This window comes from Saccopteryx bilineata, chromosome 4 (genome assembly GCF_036850765.1).
Source record: "Saccopteryx bilineata isolate mSacBil1 chromosome 4, mSacBil1_pri_phased_curated, whole genome shotgun sequence".
Taxonomy (NCBI): Eukaryota; Metazoa; Chordata; class Mammalia; order Chiroptera; family Emballonuridae; genus Saccopteryx; species Saccopteryx bilineata.
Genome location: NC_089493.1, coordinates 296,176,173 through 296,192,390, shown reverse-complemented (window position 1 = coordinate 296,192,390; position 16,218 = coordinate 296,176,173). Strand labels below are relative to the sequence as shown.

Sequence of the window (16,218 nt, the reverse complement as noted above, 5' to 3'; positions counted from 1 at the left end):
GCGGCAGAGGGTCGCCGGGGGAGGACGCGGGGACGGCAGCGGGTCGCCGGGGGAGGACGCGGGGACGGCAGAGGGTCGCCGGGGGAGGACGCGGGGGCGGCAGAGGGTCGCCGAGGGAGGACGCGGGGACGGCAGCGGGTCGCCGGGGGAGGACGCGGGGACGGCAGCGGGTCGCCGAGGGGGGACGCGGGGACGGCAGCGGGTCGCCGAGGGGGGACGCGGGGACGGCAGCGGGTCGCCGAGGGGGGACGCGGGGACGGCAGAGGGTCGCCGGGGGGGGACGCGGGGACGGCAGAGGGTCGCCGAGGGGGGACGCGGGGACGGCAGAGGGTCGCCGAGGGGGGACGCGGGGACGGCAGCGGGTCGCCGAGGGGGGACGCGGGGACGGCAGAGGGTCGCCGAGGGGGGACGCGGGGACGGCAGAGGGTCGCCGAGGGGGGACGCGGGGACGGCAGCGGGTCGCCGAGGGGGGACGCGGGGACGGCAGCGGGTCGCCGAGGGGGGACGCGGGGACGGCAGCGGGTCGCCGAGGGGGGACGCGGGGACGGCAGCGGGTCGCCGAGGGGGAACGCGGGGACGGCAGAGGGTCGCCGAGGGGGAACGCGGGGACGGCAGCGGGTCACCGAGGAAGGACGCGGGGACGGCAGCGGGTCGGGTCACTGAGGGAGGATGTGGGGACGGCAGCGGGTCACTGAGGGGGGACGCGGGGACAGCAGCGGTCACTGAGGTTTCTGAGAAGGCCGTGCAGAGGCTGGCATGCTCACAGGGAACTTCTGGGGGGGCTTCTCAGAGGACGGCCTGCCCCCAGGGGATGCGGGCACCCCGGAGTCCAGCGGGGAAGGCTTGGGCTTCCGACTGGACAGCAGGGAGTGCCGAGCGGAGGCAGGGTCCTTGGAGACGGGCTGCCCCTTCCCGGCAGTGGCGGCACTGGGCTGCTGCTGGGGGCCCAAGGGCTGGTGGCCCCTGTCCGCCCGGTCGTCCGCAGCGGTCCTGCAGGCTGACTTCTTGGAGAGCAGGGCCGTCTTGCCGAGGTCCGTGGACCGCCGGGTCTCCTTCTGCCGCAAGGCGGACTTGAAGAAGGACAGCCCCTTCTCGTCCGACTTGCTGTCCCTCTTCAGGCCGGCCCTCGCGCCCGTGCCGGGGGAGCGCAGGCTGGCCATGGAGGAGCTGCGCACCTGCCGGCCGTCCCCCCGGCCCTCCCCAGCCCGGGCCGGGCCCGCCCGCGGAGAGCTGGGCTTGGAGCCAGACGTGACACTGGCCCTGTCGGACACCAGGCTCTGTCTGGAGCCCTCCCTGCTGAGAGTCCTGTCTGAAGTCCTGCCCTTCCCGGGCGGGCAGGGGCCCCTCGTGGCCGGGCCCGAGGCTTTTCTGGCAGGTGTGGAGGACGTGGTGTGCGTGATGGAAGAGGCCGACTTCGGCTTCTGGGGCGACAGAGAGGGCAGTGCGTCCTGGGCTTTGGGGGAGGAGTCCTTCCTGGGGGGGGCCGGGGCTGGGGAGGAACGCCGCCCACTGGCCCTGTGAGAGTCTGCTTTGCTGCGGCAGCGTGGGGGCTTCCCGGAGACTCTGGCGGGGACAGGGGATGGGGACGGGCTGGACGGGGAGGACTCCTGGCTGGCCAGGGCCGACCGCCCCTTCCGCAAGCTCCTCTCGGGCCCGGGAGCGCCTGTGCAGCCGGGGGAACCCTTGGTGGCGCTCTCGGGAAGCTTTGGGGGGCCGCCCACGGGCCCGAGTGGCTTTGCCTCCTTGACGGGAGAGCTGTCCACCGAGTCGCTCTGATCCACGTAAGCAATCTGGTTATTGTTGTCAAAGGGGTCGGAGACGGGGGGCGAGTGCGCCCCCGGGGCCGAGAGTCTGCTCTGCGTGTCTGCAGCACCCGAGTTCGATCTGCGGGCGTGGGACTCGTCCCTGAACACGCCTTCCATGACAGCCAGGGGCGCCCGGCCCACCGCCCTGTGCTCCCGGCGGCCGGGGCCGCCACCCGGCTCCTGGGAGCCGCTGGACAGGTTCCTCAAACTGCCGAAGCAGGAGATAGAGACCTTGTCGTCCGCCGCCTCCCCGATCTTCTCCAAGGTGGAGATGGACGCGTGGATGGGCGAGTCCCCCGCGTAGCGGGACGGGGAGCTGGAGCGCATCTGCAGCTTGGCGGACAGGGACCAGGACGGTCGGAGGCAGTTCTCGCCGATGGCCAGGGGGCTGGTGACCGAGGACCGGGAGGACAAGCTCTGCCGCTGGACGCTGCGCACAAACGGCCGGGTGGAGAACCCTCCTGAGGGCAGAGGAGGCGCGTTAGCTACACACTCAGAGAGAGAGGCCCCAGAAGCGTCTGAACGAGGAAGGGAGGCGCGTCTCCAGAACGGCAGGGACCCTCGGAGCCGGTGCGTGGGGGGCAGGGCAGCACAGACACGTGACCAGCTCTCCTGAGCCCGGTTCCCTCAAGTTCCTTCTAACTCGGGGACCAGCAAGCCCTCTGGACCCCCCTGCCCCACACCAGAGGCCGGCACACCTCCCTGTACAGACCCAAGGAGTGAATATTTCAGGTTTGGTGGCCACCGTTGTGTGCAAGCGGCCGCAGGTGACATGTAAATAAGCAGGCACGGCTGAATTCCAATAAAACCTGATTTAAGATAAAGGCAGGGGTGACATCTGGCCTGGGAGCTGCAGTTCGCTGACCCGTTGTTGCTCACGGGGCCACGGTGAGAATTAAATAGAATCTTAAAAAGACCCACGCCCAGCGAGGCACCTGCCACTCCAGCTGCTCGGCAAACCTGAGCTGCTGGTCCAGCTGCGTCAGCTCACCAGGGCGCCCTGGGGCTCTGAGGAGGGACGCACGTGACTGGAGGCAGAGCTGAGACCAGCACCACAGTCCCTGGACTGCGGTCCGTCCCAGGCCGGGCCAGGCCGGGACTATGAGCAAGGACAGAAGGGACAGAACATTCTTCTCCTGCGTGACTCAAAACTTAACTCGTCATTAGGACAGTATAATTCCTACATCGAGTGACTTAAAACTTCCAAAGAATTCCAAAGAAAATATTCTGAATTAAATCCATAAGCACTTGCGGCTGCAGCCGCAGCACGTATGGAGGTCTTCCTGGAGGAGACGCCGAAGACAGGCCCTGGTGCGGGGCGCCCGGGTCCACAGACAACGGCATGAACAGGGAACCGGTGCCGGCCGGTTGCGCCCACCCCGCCTGGGCTCCCTGTCGGAACTGGGCCCCAGCAGTGAGCGCAGGCGGGTAAGATGAAAGTGCCACTTGTATCCAACTTCCCCGAACCTGCCTCCATGCGGAGGCAACAGTGTTTGTCCTAGACGAGTCTGCACTGCAGGAGAACAGGGTGCCGACTCCTCTCGGGAAGAAGACATGGCGGGAAGGGGAGCAGCGGGTTGGGGGGCGCCCTGCCAGGCTCTCGCCAGGACGCAACCCCAGGCAGCCCTGGGCCGGTCACAGCTGCCCCGAGTCCCCTCACCGCTGCTCTGAAGGTTTAACAACCACTTTGAAAAAGACGTATCCGTTACTAAGCAAAGTTAAGGCTCCAGCCTCCCCTCCGGACTTCAAACTTGAAAACAATCAAAGGAAAGAAAGAAGTCCCGGGCAGCAGAAAGGCAAAAAGCCGCTTCCCCGCCAGCGTCACTGACGATCGTGACGCCAAGCACCCCGCCCACAGCCTCCATGGGACCCGGCTCCCACACAGAGGGACACTGCTGCGTGGGACCCACCATCCTGCGAGCATCCCCAGGGCCCACACTCACCGTCATCCTCGCTCCTCTCTCCGGTCATCTCCACGGACTCGGACAGCGAGGCCAGGGAGGTACGTCTGGAGGAGGCGGCGGAAGTGGCGCTGGCGGCCTTGCTGCCCGGGAGCCGGCTCACCCAGTGCTCGCACAGGGAGGAGCTCGTGGAGCCTGCAGGCAAGGGAGGGGAGGGCGCACGGTCAGCCCAGACCCCCGGCCTCTGCCCGCACGGCACACAGACCCGCACGAGGGTGGGCGCTGCTGCCGGCTGCAGGTAGCAGCGTCCCCATGGGGGCTCAGCCCCGGCCGCTCCGCAGCCCCTGCTGGGGAGACCCCAGCACACATCCCTAGCCATAAAACACAGGCAGGCACAGGGCGGGTTCTTTCCAACGCAAATCCCGACCGAGGGGCTGGCCACAGACCCTCGCTCAGAACCGCTCTGTCTGCAAACAGGTATCAGCACCTGGCAAGCCCCACTCCAGGGACCGGCCGTCCTGGTTCTGACTCGCAGGAGGGACAGCAGCGTCAGCGCCCTGGCATGTCTCAGCCTTCTTGCTGAATTTTAAAATCATCTTCACAATATCCGTACAAAGACACAGGGCTCTGTGTCCGTCTGTCCTGCCCATCCCAGCGATGCCCTTACACGCAGACTAGAGCCACTCAGGAACACCAAACGGCATGATTGGTTCACATCACCCTCAGGAGGGGTCAGTTCTGGGTGCAGCACAGGCTCCGGGAGACACAGAGGACAGGCCTCAGAGCACCGGGTCCTCTGCTGCTGACGGGTGAGCGGTGGACCGCGGGGTCTCGGGGGGATCTGCACCAGCAGGGGCCGCGTCGCTCCAGAGGCCTCCTTTTAGCCCTCGCAAGCCTCCGGGGGCGGGGGCGGGGGCGGGGGCGGGGGCGGGGGCGGGCCCTCCCTCACCGGCCACATTCCCTGCCCGCCCTGTCCGGTCACCCTCCCCTAACCCAACCCCTGAGGGCACCAGGGAGCACGCCCCTCGTCTGGGTCAGTGCGGCTGCCTGCTAGGGCTGTGGGAGATTCCTGCATGTGTGGAAACTACGGACTCGACCCCGTCAAGTGGAACCCCAGCCACTAACACTGCGATAGCCCCCGGGTCTCCCCTAACTGGGGAGCCGTTCTCACTGTGGGGCTGGTGGGGTGCGATTTCGAACTGTGTCCAGCCCTTTACAAAAGGCTCTGAGGGGCACCTGCCGACCTGGGTCACACAACCCCACGAGGTGGGCCATGCTGTCACACCAGGACAGACGACAGGCACGCACCTCACATGGGGCACGGCCCGGGGAACCCAACCAAGCCATGGTGACACCGTATCGCCGCTCTCCTTCCAAACCCCTCGGTCCCTCCCGTGTCAGAGCAGCGTGCCACCTGCTTCTCCGCTCAGGGACACCACACGTGGCCCTCCCGGGTGCCACACACACACACACACACACACACCCGTGAGCTCTGCTGGTGCACAACCGCCCCCCACACCACCCCCCTTCCTCCACGGCAAGCACTCTGGCTTCCAGATTAAACGCAGATGTGGGGATTCAAGGGATCGAACCGGGGGACGTCTCTGAACCGTGAACGAGCACCTCCCGTCTGGGGACCTGACCTGCCACGGAGCTGTTGGCCGACCAGGACGGGATCGCCGTCCGCCGCTGGTAGAAGAGGATGTAGGCCGTCTGGGTGCAGACCTCGTCCTCCGACAGCTGCTGCACCTCGCTGTCGTCGAAGCAGTACCAGAGGCCGTCCACGGAGTTCTTACAGTAGGCTGCCAAGGAGAGCCGCGTCAGCCCGGGGCAGCTGTGCCTGCGGTCACTCCCACCCACGGACTGCTCCCCACCCACACCACCGATTCCAGCCCTGAAGGCTGCACGTAGTGACACAGGAAGAGGGACATCCAGACTCCGTCACACGCGGGCCAATGTCTCAAGAAACTCCAAATGGCTAAAATGATCTTGAATCTTAGGAAACGTGACATACTCGTTTATTTAAACCACTGGGTCTCAACCTGGAACTATTCTACCCCTGGGGCACCTTTGGAAAAGTCTGGAGACATTGTGATTGTCACAACCTGGGGCTGAGACCAGGGTGCCGCTGAAGGTCCTACCGTGCCCAGATGGGCTCTCACAGCACAGAGTCACCCTGCCGAACACCAACAGTGCCAGGGGTGAGGAACCCTGACCTACACACGCGGTGACAGGTTAGTGCTTCTTAGGGACAGAAGATAATAGAACCAGGGTCAACGATACCAATAAAACAGCAGCTGACAGCTAGGTAGCCCCACTATGGGTCACACAGGGCACTCGGCCCTATGCCCTTGCTCTGTAATGACCCCCACCTCTCAGAGGCCCGGGAGGAGGGGCCACCTTGCCCAGGATAACGTGCTGGTGAAGGGAGGGCCCTGCTCCCTTCAGAACGACCCTGCTCCCTTCCCGACCCCACTCCCCTCGGAGGGCGGCCCCAACACACGAGCACATCTGAGCTCCTGCAGGCACACGGCCCAGCTCTCGGCTCCGACTCCAGCCTGCAGCAGAGACAAAGCGCATCCCAGCGCCAGCGAGAACAGGCACCTAGAGCCCACGAAGCCCCGCACTCCTGTGAGAGTCTACCACAGGCTGTGGGAAGTCCACCCAGAGAGTACGTTTTTGGTTTTTTTAGTGAGAGGGAGGTAGAGAGACAGTCTGCCGCACGCACCCCAACCGGGATCCACCCGGCAACCGCCATCGGAGTGGCACGCTCTGCCCATCAGGGGTCGTGCTCACAACTGAGCTGGTTTTAGCACCGAAGGTGGAGGCCATGGAGCCGTCCTCAGTGCCCGGGCCAACTCTGCTCCAGTGGAGCCTCGGCTGCGGGAGGGGAAGAGAGAGACAGAGAGGAAGGAGAGGGGGAGGGGTGGAGAAGCAGATGGGTGCTTCTCCTGTGTGCCCTGGCTGGGAATCGAACCCGGGACTCCTGCACGCCAGGCCAATGCTCTACCACTGAGCCAACCAGCCAGGGCCAGAAAAGTACACTTTCTAAAAAGACGTTTACTGGGGAGGGAATGAAGGAGCGTGAGACCATCTAGCTGACTGCTGGACTAGGCCCAGCATGGCCGGCCCCTCGCAGGGCCCACAGGTCCTTAGAGGAGCGCCCGGAGTGATGTCCCTGAGGCCACAATGATTTCTGCCAGCCACAGAACCCTGAGGTGAAGGGGATCCGACTGGAGGGGTCACACCAGACAGGCCCGGACCTAGACGCACAGACAGGCGTCTGTGGTGTTGGGTGGGGCTGTCCTGTGCTGCGTGGACCCACGGAACCACGGGGGACAGACAGGGCTGCAAGCCATGAACGGGGCCAGTGAGACGGCCGTGGTTTGGACAGAGGCTGCCACTCTGGAGTGGAAGTGTAAGGGGACTCGCCCAGGAGGTGACAGTCCCTGCTGTAATTCAGTGGGTCTCCCTTCAGCCAGTGTGGAAACCGTGAGCAGGAACTCGTTCACGAGTCAACACAGCAGTTACAAAAGTGCTCTATCTGCTTCTCTCTGGAGCACTACTGAAGTCTTTTCTAGACCGGGCGACTCAACCTGGTTCACGGGCTGGGGCTAGTCCACGACATGAACACCAGAACCTTCACAGCAAACCGACACGGCCGTGACACGTGAACGGCATGTTTACAAACATGCGGGTTCCTGAAGGACGGGGAACTTGTAAAAAGACAGGTTCTCCGTCACAGACTCTGAGCAGCACTGTGGCACAAAGCTCACTAAGCCAGCCAGACACGCACGGTGTAACCACAGCCAGGGCCCGTGCGGAATCAAGACGTCCCAGGATGCACTGCAAATGCACACGGACACACAGGCGCCCCTGACCCAGGGGAGCCGGGGTCCCTCATGCATTCTCAGAACGAACACCTTCATTAACCATTTCCTACACCAGACCCTCAGCGGCGGGGTCTCAGCACGGGAAATGGGGAGGCTGCAGAAAGTACCAGCGCTCCGAGATAACAACGCTCTGGACACGGATGGTGGAGACGGGCAGCACAAAGAAGTGACCACACCCAAGGCCACAGCCTAGCACTAACGGTCCAGGTGGTGGGTGAGCTCCGTTCTGGGTAAAAATCACCACCAGCCGCTGTTTCTGAGTGACAGGCCCAGTCACGGGGGTGCTGGGCTTCCTCCCTCTCTGGTCTCTACACTTGGTACAACTGCTTTCAAGATGAAAGAGGAAATGCAACCTTCACACAAAAATAAAAAGCCTGCCAAGTCACTGTAAAGACATGAGTAACAGGCCACGGCAGTCACCTCTGAGCAGGGAGCCGCTGGCCCGCGAGGAGGCAGCGCGGAGTGTGAAGGGCGCGCACACGCGGAGGCAGCGCGGTGTGTGAGGGGCGCGCGCACGCGGAGGCAGCGAGGAGTGTGAGGGGCGCGCGCACGCGGAGGCAGCGCGGAGTGTGAGGGGCGCGCGCACGCGGAGGCAGCGCGGAGTGTGAGGGGCGCGCGCACGCGGAGGCAGCGCGGAGTGTGAGGGGCGCGCGCACGCGGAGGCAGCGCGGACGCAGAGGCAGCGGTGGGTCCTGCCCGCCACCCCCAGTTGCCCAAGCACCCCGGTGGGCCGGCGCCCGGAAAGAGGAGGACTGCCACCGTCTGCTCCCGCACGAGGGTCCTGGGGAAGATGAGCCGCCAGGCGGAGGCTCGCTGCCCGCCGAGAGGGACACGAGCCCGAGGCACGGGACCCGCACACACACGCACGCACGCCGCCGGCACCCCGCACAGACCCGGCCTCTCGCGCTGCAGACCTGTGTAGTGCCCCCCTTGCATGGTGCCATGGTGATTGCACACAGCATACAGGTCATAGATGTAGTCCTCAGGGTCCCTCCCGAGTCCATACGGGCGTCGCCAGGGAGACCAGTGGGACGGCAGGCTCCAGCTGCTCTGGCTCCTCTTGACCACGTGAGGCGTCATGTCCAGGCCGGTCAGGGGGAATCTGACCATGTTCTGAAGCTTCATCCGCCGATCTCCTTCCTGCCACAAGAAGAAAAACGAGTTCCGATGACGTTTTCGTGCAAACAGAGGGCAAAGGGTTCACCGGGGAGTGTGGGCTGGAGCGGCTGACGCGCCTTGAGTTACCTGTGCCGTTTCCCACGACACACACAACACGAGGAACAGACTACGCGAGCGCACTGTCGGCAGGAGGGGCTTTAGGATCGCCAAGTGGAACCGGCCGTGACCTACAAGCATCTCTATCTGATTAAGGGATTTTAGGTTTCTGACAAAAGTACAAAACGACAATGCCAGGTGGTTCTCCTGACACCTGTCACAGAGGCGTGAGCATAACGGAGGGACAGCACGGGCAGGGAAAGCCGGTGGCCGGCCTGGCGCCCTTGCTTACCCCACCCCGGCAACACTGAACGTTACAGCTGCAACCCTGGGGAACCTGTGTCCCCTAAACCCAGAGGGAAAGCTGTCTGCTGAATGTCTGCTGTGTCCATGGAGCCTTAACAACCCATGGGGCACGAGTGGCCACCTCAAGGAGGTCCACATCTATTAAGGGAAGAAACTTTTCCATAAGAGAAAGGTAGGCTGGGTCCTGGCTGGTCAGGACGGCCAGCTATGGAATCAGGGCTGTGTTCTCAGTCCAGGGGACAGCCGGGGCTTTAGGGGGAGATGTGGCCCGAAGCTGTGGGTGACGCTGTGTGAGCAGGGCACGCACGTGGCAGAGTTGTCCGGGTTAAGAAACCAGTGAGAAGACACTGCAGTTGCAACCAGCTGGGAAGCATGCAACATGTGAACGGGCAGACTGGCAGGGTGCCAGCGAGAATGGGGGGCAGAGGGCACATGGGGGGATGGCGACAGGGGCATACCACTCAGTGGAGGGGGTACAGCCTAGGTCAGAGGGATGAGAAAGAAGACGGCCCTGTGTGTTTACTTGGGCAGCGGCACACCTTCAGTCTGCGTGTGTAAGAGATGGAGGAGGCTGGCCCAGCCCTCCAACAGCTCCCCGCAGACCCCGGGGGAGAGCACAGCCAGGACCCACACCAGCTCCCCGCAGACCCCGGGGAGAGCACAGCCAGGACCCACACCAGCTCCCCGCAGACCCCGGGGAGAGCACAGCCAGGACCCACACCAGCTCCCCGCAGACCCCGGGGAGAGCACAGCCAGGACCCACACCAGCTCCCCTCAGACCCCGGGGGAGAGCACAGCCAGGACCCACACCAGCTCCCCACAGACCCCGGGGAGAGCACAGCCAGGACCCACACCAGCTCCCCACAGACCCCGGGGAGAGCACAGCCAGGACCCACACCAGCTCCCCGCAGACCCCAGGGAGAGCACAGCCAGGACCCACACCAGCTCCCCTCAGACCCCGGGGGAGAGCACAGCCAGGACCCACACCAGCTCCCCACAGACCCCGGGGAGAGCACAGCCAGGACCCACACCAGCTCCCCACAGACCCCGGGGAGAGCACAGCCAGGACCCACACCAGCTCCCCGCAGACCCCAGGGAGAGCACAGCCAGGACCCACACCAGCTCCCCGCAGACCCCGGGGGAGAGCACAGCCAGGACCCACACCAGCTCCCCACAGACCCCAGGGGAGAGCACAGCCGGGACTCCACACCAGTTCCCCTCAGACCCCAGGGAGAGCACAGCCAGGACCCACACCAGCTCCCCTCAGACCCCGGGGGAGAGCACAGCCAGGACCCACACCAGCTCCCCTCAGACCCCGGGGGAGAGCACAGCCAGGACCCACACCAGCTCCCCACAGACCCCGGGGGAGAGCACAGCCAGGACCCACACCAGCTCCCCACAGACCCCAGGGGAGAGCACAGCCGGGACTCCACACCAGTTCCCCTCAGACCCCAGGGAGAGCACAGCCAGGACCCACACCAGCTCCCCTCAGACCCTGGGGAGAGCACAGCCGGGACCCACACCAGCTCCCCTCATACCCCAGGGAGAGCACAGCCAGGACTCCACGCCCGTGTGTGGAAGCCCCCACCAGGAACCGTGTGTGTGTCCCCCAAGTGCTCAGCACCTCCTGTCGACCCAGGTCTCCCTCTCCTCCACTACGATCCTCACCCATGCCGCTGCGTCCCTCCCCGACCCTGGGTGACACCCACGGCTGCCTCCAGCTCCCGTCTTCATTCTGGACGCTCATAATTCTCCACGCTGCGGCCAGAATGTTCCCTTCAGAACACACGTTTGCTGCTGCCGTTTCTCAGCTTCAAAGCATCAGCACAGACAGACTCCCAGCTGTCCACAGGGTCTGTACCGACGGCCAGTCCCTGCCCACCCCACCCCCTCGGCTCACACAACCCCCCCCCCCCCGGCTGTACCGCCCGCCTCTGGCCCAGGCCACACTTCCTCGGGGCACAGGGCTTGCACAGCTCCTCACACTAACCTGCTCCAACTTCAGATACGAAATGTTCTAAAGCCAGGCCCCAGAGACCCCCCCCACTGCCTACCCCCCACTCAGCCCCCTGAAACAGGGCTCTCCAGGGCCACCCTGACCTCAGGGACACACAGCCGTTCTGTAAGAATCGCTCACAGAGCGACCTGACTCAACAGCAATTCCCGGCAGGTTTCTGACTCGCTCCCCAGGGCTCCTCAGGAGCGGACGCCCCACTGGTCCGTCAGGTAGAAACGCAAACCTACCCGCACCAGAAACAAGCTCTCTGTTCTGTTTCTTTAAATCCAAAGTAAATCACCAAAATTTAAAAAGTATTTACAAATCTAAAGCAAAACGTTCAAGAATGAAATAAAATGTCCCCAGGACGAACTAGAATGTGAGGGTTTAAAGGGTCACAGGACGCTCCAGTCCCACTCAGACAGAACTCGGGGTGGCCCTCGTGAAGGGGCGGCTGTGTATCTGTGAACCGCAGAGAGGAGCAGGGACCCAGCGGGGACAGTAGGGGACCCCCATGGCTACAGGCGGTCCGGCCGTACGCTTACCTGCCGAAACCTCTTCAGGTGGATGATGAGCACGTCGGGCAGGGTCCAGAGGCTCAGCGTGATGCTGCCCTGCTGCAGCTGCTTGCAGTGTGGGCAGCGCCAGGCATCGTCCGGCGCCAGCTGAAAAGAGGGCACCTGTCAGCGCACGCAGGGCGGGGCTGACAGAGGGCGGGGCTTTCTGGTGGGGGCGTGGCTCTGACAGAGGGCGGGGCTTCGGGGCTTTCCCATGGACGACAGCTGTGCCCACTCCTTGGCAGGGGCCCAGGGCAACTCAGAACCTCTTTGGAAGCTACATGCAATGGGGCTCGATGGAAAATCACCAACGGAAGTGGCCCCCAAACATTCGCTGGGTGGGTTATTGCTCACAAAGGACGATTAAAGAGGTGAGCACGGCCCACCCCGTGGTGCAGGAGATTACCGCGTCCACGGCACCAGTCCCCGGACTGGCTGATAGCCACTGGCCTAGAGCGTCTGACCCAGGAGTACCGCAAACTCAGTGTCTGTCCATCAATACCATCCCTTCTCCTCCGGTCCTCTCAGCAAACACCGTGGCCACCCACCAAAGGCAGACATGGGGACTGTCCCCAACCCTCAGACCCTCCCCTCTTCCTCCCGCTCACGTCCACCAAGGTTCCTGTCTCTCTGCCTTCTCTCATCCCTGTCCCCTCTCCACCCACCAATGCCACCTGAATTCAAAGTCCTCCTCACACTCCTCCTAACTGTCCGGTCTCCCTGGCACTGACAGACTTGCTCCAAACAACCCCCACCCCTGCTATAAACACGGCCTTTATAAATGCCATTCTGGGCCCTGGCCGGTTGGCTCAGCAGTGGAGCGTCGGCCTGGTGTGCGGGGGACCCGGGTTCAATTCCCGACCAGGGCACATAGGAGAGGTGCCCATTTGCTTCTCCACCCCCCCCTCCTTCCTCTCTGTCTCTCTCTTCCCCTCCCGCAGCCGAGGCTCCATTGGAGCAAGGATGGCCCGGGCGCTGGGGATGGCTCCTTGGCCTCTGCCCCAGGCGCTGGAGTGGCTCTGGTCGTGGCAGAGCAATGCCCAGAGGAGCAGAGCATCGCCCCCTGGTGGGCAGAGCATCGCCCCTGGTGGGCGTACCAGGTGGATCCCGGTCGGGCGCATGCGGGAGTCTGTCTGACTGTCTCTCCCGTTTCCAGCTTTGGAAAAATACAAAAAAAAAAAAAAAAGCCATTCTGGGCCTCACATCTACACGGCATCCCTGCAGGCCAGGGACTCAGGAAGGATGCAGGTGTCAGTAGCTCTGGAAACCAGGAGCTGCATGTGATCTCATCCCCGCCCATGTCACAGGGAGGCCAGGGGCCCAGAGGCCACGCCCGCCAGGGTGGTAGGGAAAGATCAAAGGGCAGAATCGTGCCTCAGAAGGCTGGACTGAGAGGGACCTAAGCTGTCATCTGCTAAGCCCACATCTGTGTGACATGTGACAGTCTACACGCATGGCCTGCCAGCCTGGTGCTTGTGGCAAAGGAACAGGTTGTCATTTACTTGTTTAATTCCTGACACACACAAATGACACTGCTGTCAGACACAGCGAGAATGCCGTGACATCATCTAACAGCCATGACAGTCCCCAAGACGCAGCCCGGCTCCTGTACCTGCAGTGGTGGACCACACTGAGCGCCGGGGGCCTGCCTGCGGCTGGCCGAGCACACGGAGGGGAGGGCCGAGCACACGGAGGGGAGGGCCGGCCAGGCCGGCTCAGCAGGAAGCTGCCCCACCTCCGCTCGCTCCCACCCTAAATTCTTCCTGTGCTAACACACAGCCCTTCCCCTACAACTGCCCGCCTTTAGGGTTCTGCTTTCAGATAAAATTAAGTCCACCCTCGTCCACAGGGTGGTCCTTGAGGTGCCTGAGCCTCAGGTTCCTTCACTGGAACACACTTCGCCTTGTCCTGACTTCCAGGTGTGCAGTCCTGCCCACTCTGGGGGGCCCAGTCTGCCAGTGTCTCCACAGGGAACACTACGGGCATGACAAGAGCAGCGCTGTCACCATCCGAGCACCGAGCTCCGGACAGTTTCTAAAGCCACCCTGAGGCACAGGTAGTGCCTGATGCCCACTGACAACACCGACCAGGACTGAGGACTGAGACCGAGGTCACCAGCATACAGCCTCCTGCCGCCGAGCCTTGGGGCCTGATGCCTGAACTCCCCGAGTACCTCATCTACTAACTCACTCCACAGTGCGCCTGCTGAACGTGTCCTCGGAGCTGGGCACCATGGGAGATACGTGAGGTCATTCAAAGCCCAGGACAGAGTCTCACCTGTCATTTACCCCCCCTTGCTCCGGTCACAGGGGCTGCACTGCTGCTCAGCCACGCCCCCTTCCCCCCCAACACTGCTGCGGCTCAGCCACGCCCCCGTCCTCCACACTGCGGCTCAGCCACGCCCCCTTCCTCCACACTGCGGATCAGCCACGCCCCCGTCCTCCCTACCCCAGGGCCTGGGCTTCCTCATTTCCCTGTTTATCCCCGCTGGACCGTAGCCAGCCTGAGGGCAGAAACACTGTCTGTCTGGGTCCCTGCCACACCCCAGGACCCAGTGCGGTCCCGAGTGGATGACTCCCTATTAAAATATACCCTGCTAGCTTGAATTCATCCTTCCAAATCAAGGAGACGTTCCGTAGATCTCGTAGGTCTGCTCCAAGTTTTGTGCCGTTCTCAAACACCTTCCAAATCAATTTAGAAACAAACAAAGCTAAATAGGATAAGGTGCTACACAGAGCAGAGTCTGCCGGTCAGGTTTCGAAGCCCCAGCTGAAAACAACAGGCCTTAGGGAGAAAGCCATCTTCAATCCTCTCCAACCCTGAACCGCATAGCTCCCCGTGTATTTAGTGAGCAGAACAATCAGCAGTCAGGATCAGGACGCTGAACTCAACTCGGGATGAACTCCAATGTCCCAGTCCAGGTTTCTCGGGCTGCAGACACGCAGAGAAGCTTAACACCACACAGGCCCGAGCCTCGTCCACGGAGACTTGTTCATCCCCTACCTGTTCACCCTGACCTACAAATGTTCACGGAGTCCCCACAATCTGCAAAGCGCTGGGCTCACTGGCCGAAAGCGCGCTGCCCAATAGAACACTCTCTGTCCACACTGCCCAATACAAGAGCCACACGCGTCTACTTCTGATTTTATTTAATTATAATGAATTTAAATTTAAATAGGTCCTGACAGCTGTGTTCTCAGTACCAAAGAATTGAGCACCCCTGTTCTAGTTACTAAGAAAAATGATTTAAAATTTGTCAACTGAAACAAAAAAAAGTTATCATTAATCATTAAGAGGAAAAAAATTAACTAGAAAGGTTCATTTCTAGAACATTTCCATTAATCGTGTTTTTCTAAAATGTTAAACAGTTTTTTGTGACCGTCCCAAAAACCTAAGAACAAGACAGACGCCCACTCCAGGGGCAGAACCGACACAAATGCACGGCTCCTGGGGAGCTTTCTGGGACATGCTCTGTTTCCCCACTGTCCCCGCCATGGCCGTGACCCTCACCCTGACCACCAAACCACCCAGCTGCCCAGCTGGGGACACCCAGCCCCGGGACGCCCACCCAGGGGACGCCTACCCAGAGGACACCCAGCCCCGAGATGCCCACCCAGGGGACGCCTACCCTGGGGACACCCACCCCAGGGACGCCTACCCAGGGGATGCCCACCCAGGGGACGCCCCACCCCGGGGACGCCTACCCAGGGGATGCCCAGCCCGGGGACACCACCCTGGGAACACCCACCCCAGGGATGCCTACCCAGGGGACGCCCACCCAGGGGACGCCTACCCAGGGGATGCCCACCCAGGGGACGCCTACCCAGGGGATGCCCACCCAGGGGAAGCCTACCCAGGGGATGCCCAGCTCCGGGACGCCTACCCTGGGGACACCCAGCCCGGGGACGCCCCACCCCGGGGACGCCTACCCAGGGGATGCCCAGCCCCGGGACACCCACCCTGGGAACACCCACCCCGGGGACGCCTACCCAGGGGATGCCCAGCCCCGGGACACCCACCCTGGGAACACCCACCCTGGGGACGCCTACCCAGGGGATCGGGGCATCCAGCCCCTGACGCCCAGCCCGGGACACCCACCCAGGACTGCCCAGCCCCTGACGCCCAGCCCGGGACACCCACCCAGGACTGCCCAGCCGGGACGCCCCGCCCTCACCCGCTCCTCTTTGGTGTAAAGCTGGAAGCACTGGGACAAAGTGCAGGTCTGAGGCTGGTGGTGGCGCTCCCTCTGCAGCCGGACACTCTCTGCGTCAGGGACGTACTCGTCCTCAGTGTTCACAAACAAGCTGCCACCAGGTGGGGGGGGGCTGATCAGACAGTGTCTTGTAAAACTGACACAAATATAACCACAACTACACAGCCATGGATACAATTCATAACCAACAAAAAGACCGGTGGATAAGGAAGCAGTGTCCGTCCCACGTTCCAAAGTGTTCTCGAAAAATTCTCTATCTATAAAGGTATTTTTAAGAAATAACTTGGGAGTTGATTTTTCTGGGACTGGCCGTGAACTGTGCTACTTCATAC

General features: G+C 62.9%; 1 protein-coding gene across 2 annotated transcripts in view; it reads right to left on the bottom strand.

Annotated features, from left to right (window-relative positions):
* Positions 1 to 500: 500 nt before the first annotated feature.
* USP31 (ubiquitin specific peptidase 31) overlaps positions 501 to 16,218 on the bottom strand; it is a 52,717-nt gene continuing 36,999 nt past the window's right edge. The window contains exons 11-16 of one of the 2 annotated variants that reach the window (XM_066275872.1): positions 15,848 to 15,977; positions 11,662 to 11,781; positions 8,514 to 8,739; positions 5,350 to 5,508; positions 3,749 to 3,901; positions 501 to 2,266 (exon numbers count right to left, since the gene is read on the bottom strand). In XM_066275872.1, coding sequence (XP_066131969.1) covers positions 720 to 2,266; positions 3,749 to 3,901; positions 5,350 to 5,508; positions 8,514 to 8,739; positions 11,662 to 11,781; positions 15,848 to 15,977 — 2,335 coding nt within the window. In that variant the 3' untranslated portion in view covers positions 501 to 719. The remainder of the gene's footprint in view (positions 2,267 to 3,748; positions 3,902 to 5,349; positions 5,509 to 8,513; positions 8,740 to 11,661; positions 11,782 to 15,847; positions 15,978 to 16,218) is intronic. The other variant, XM_066275871.1, reaches the window with a different exon arrangement.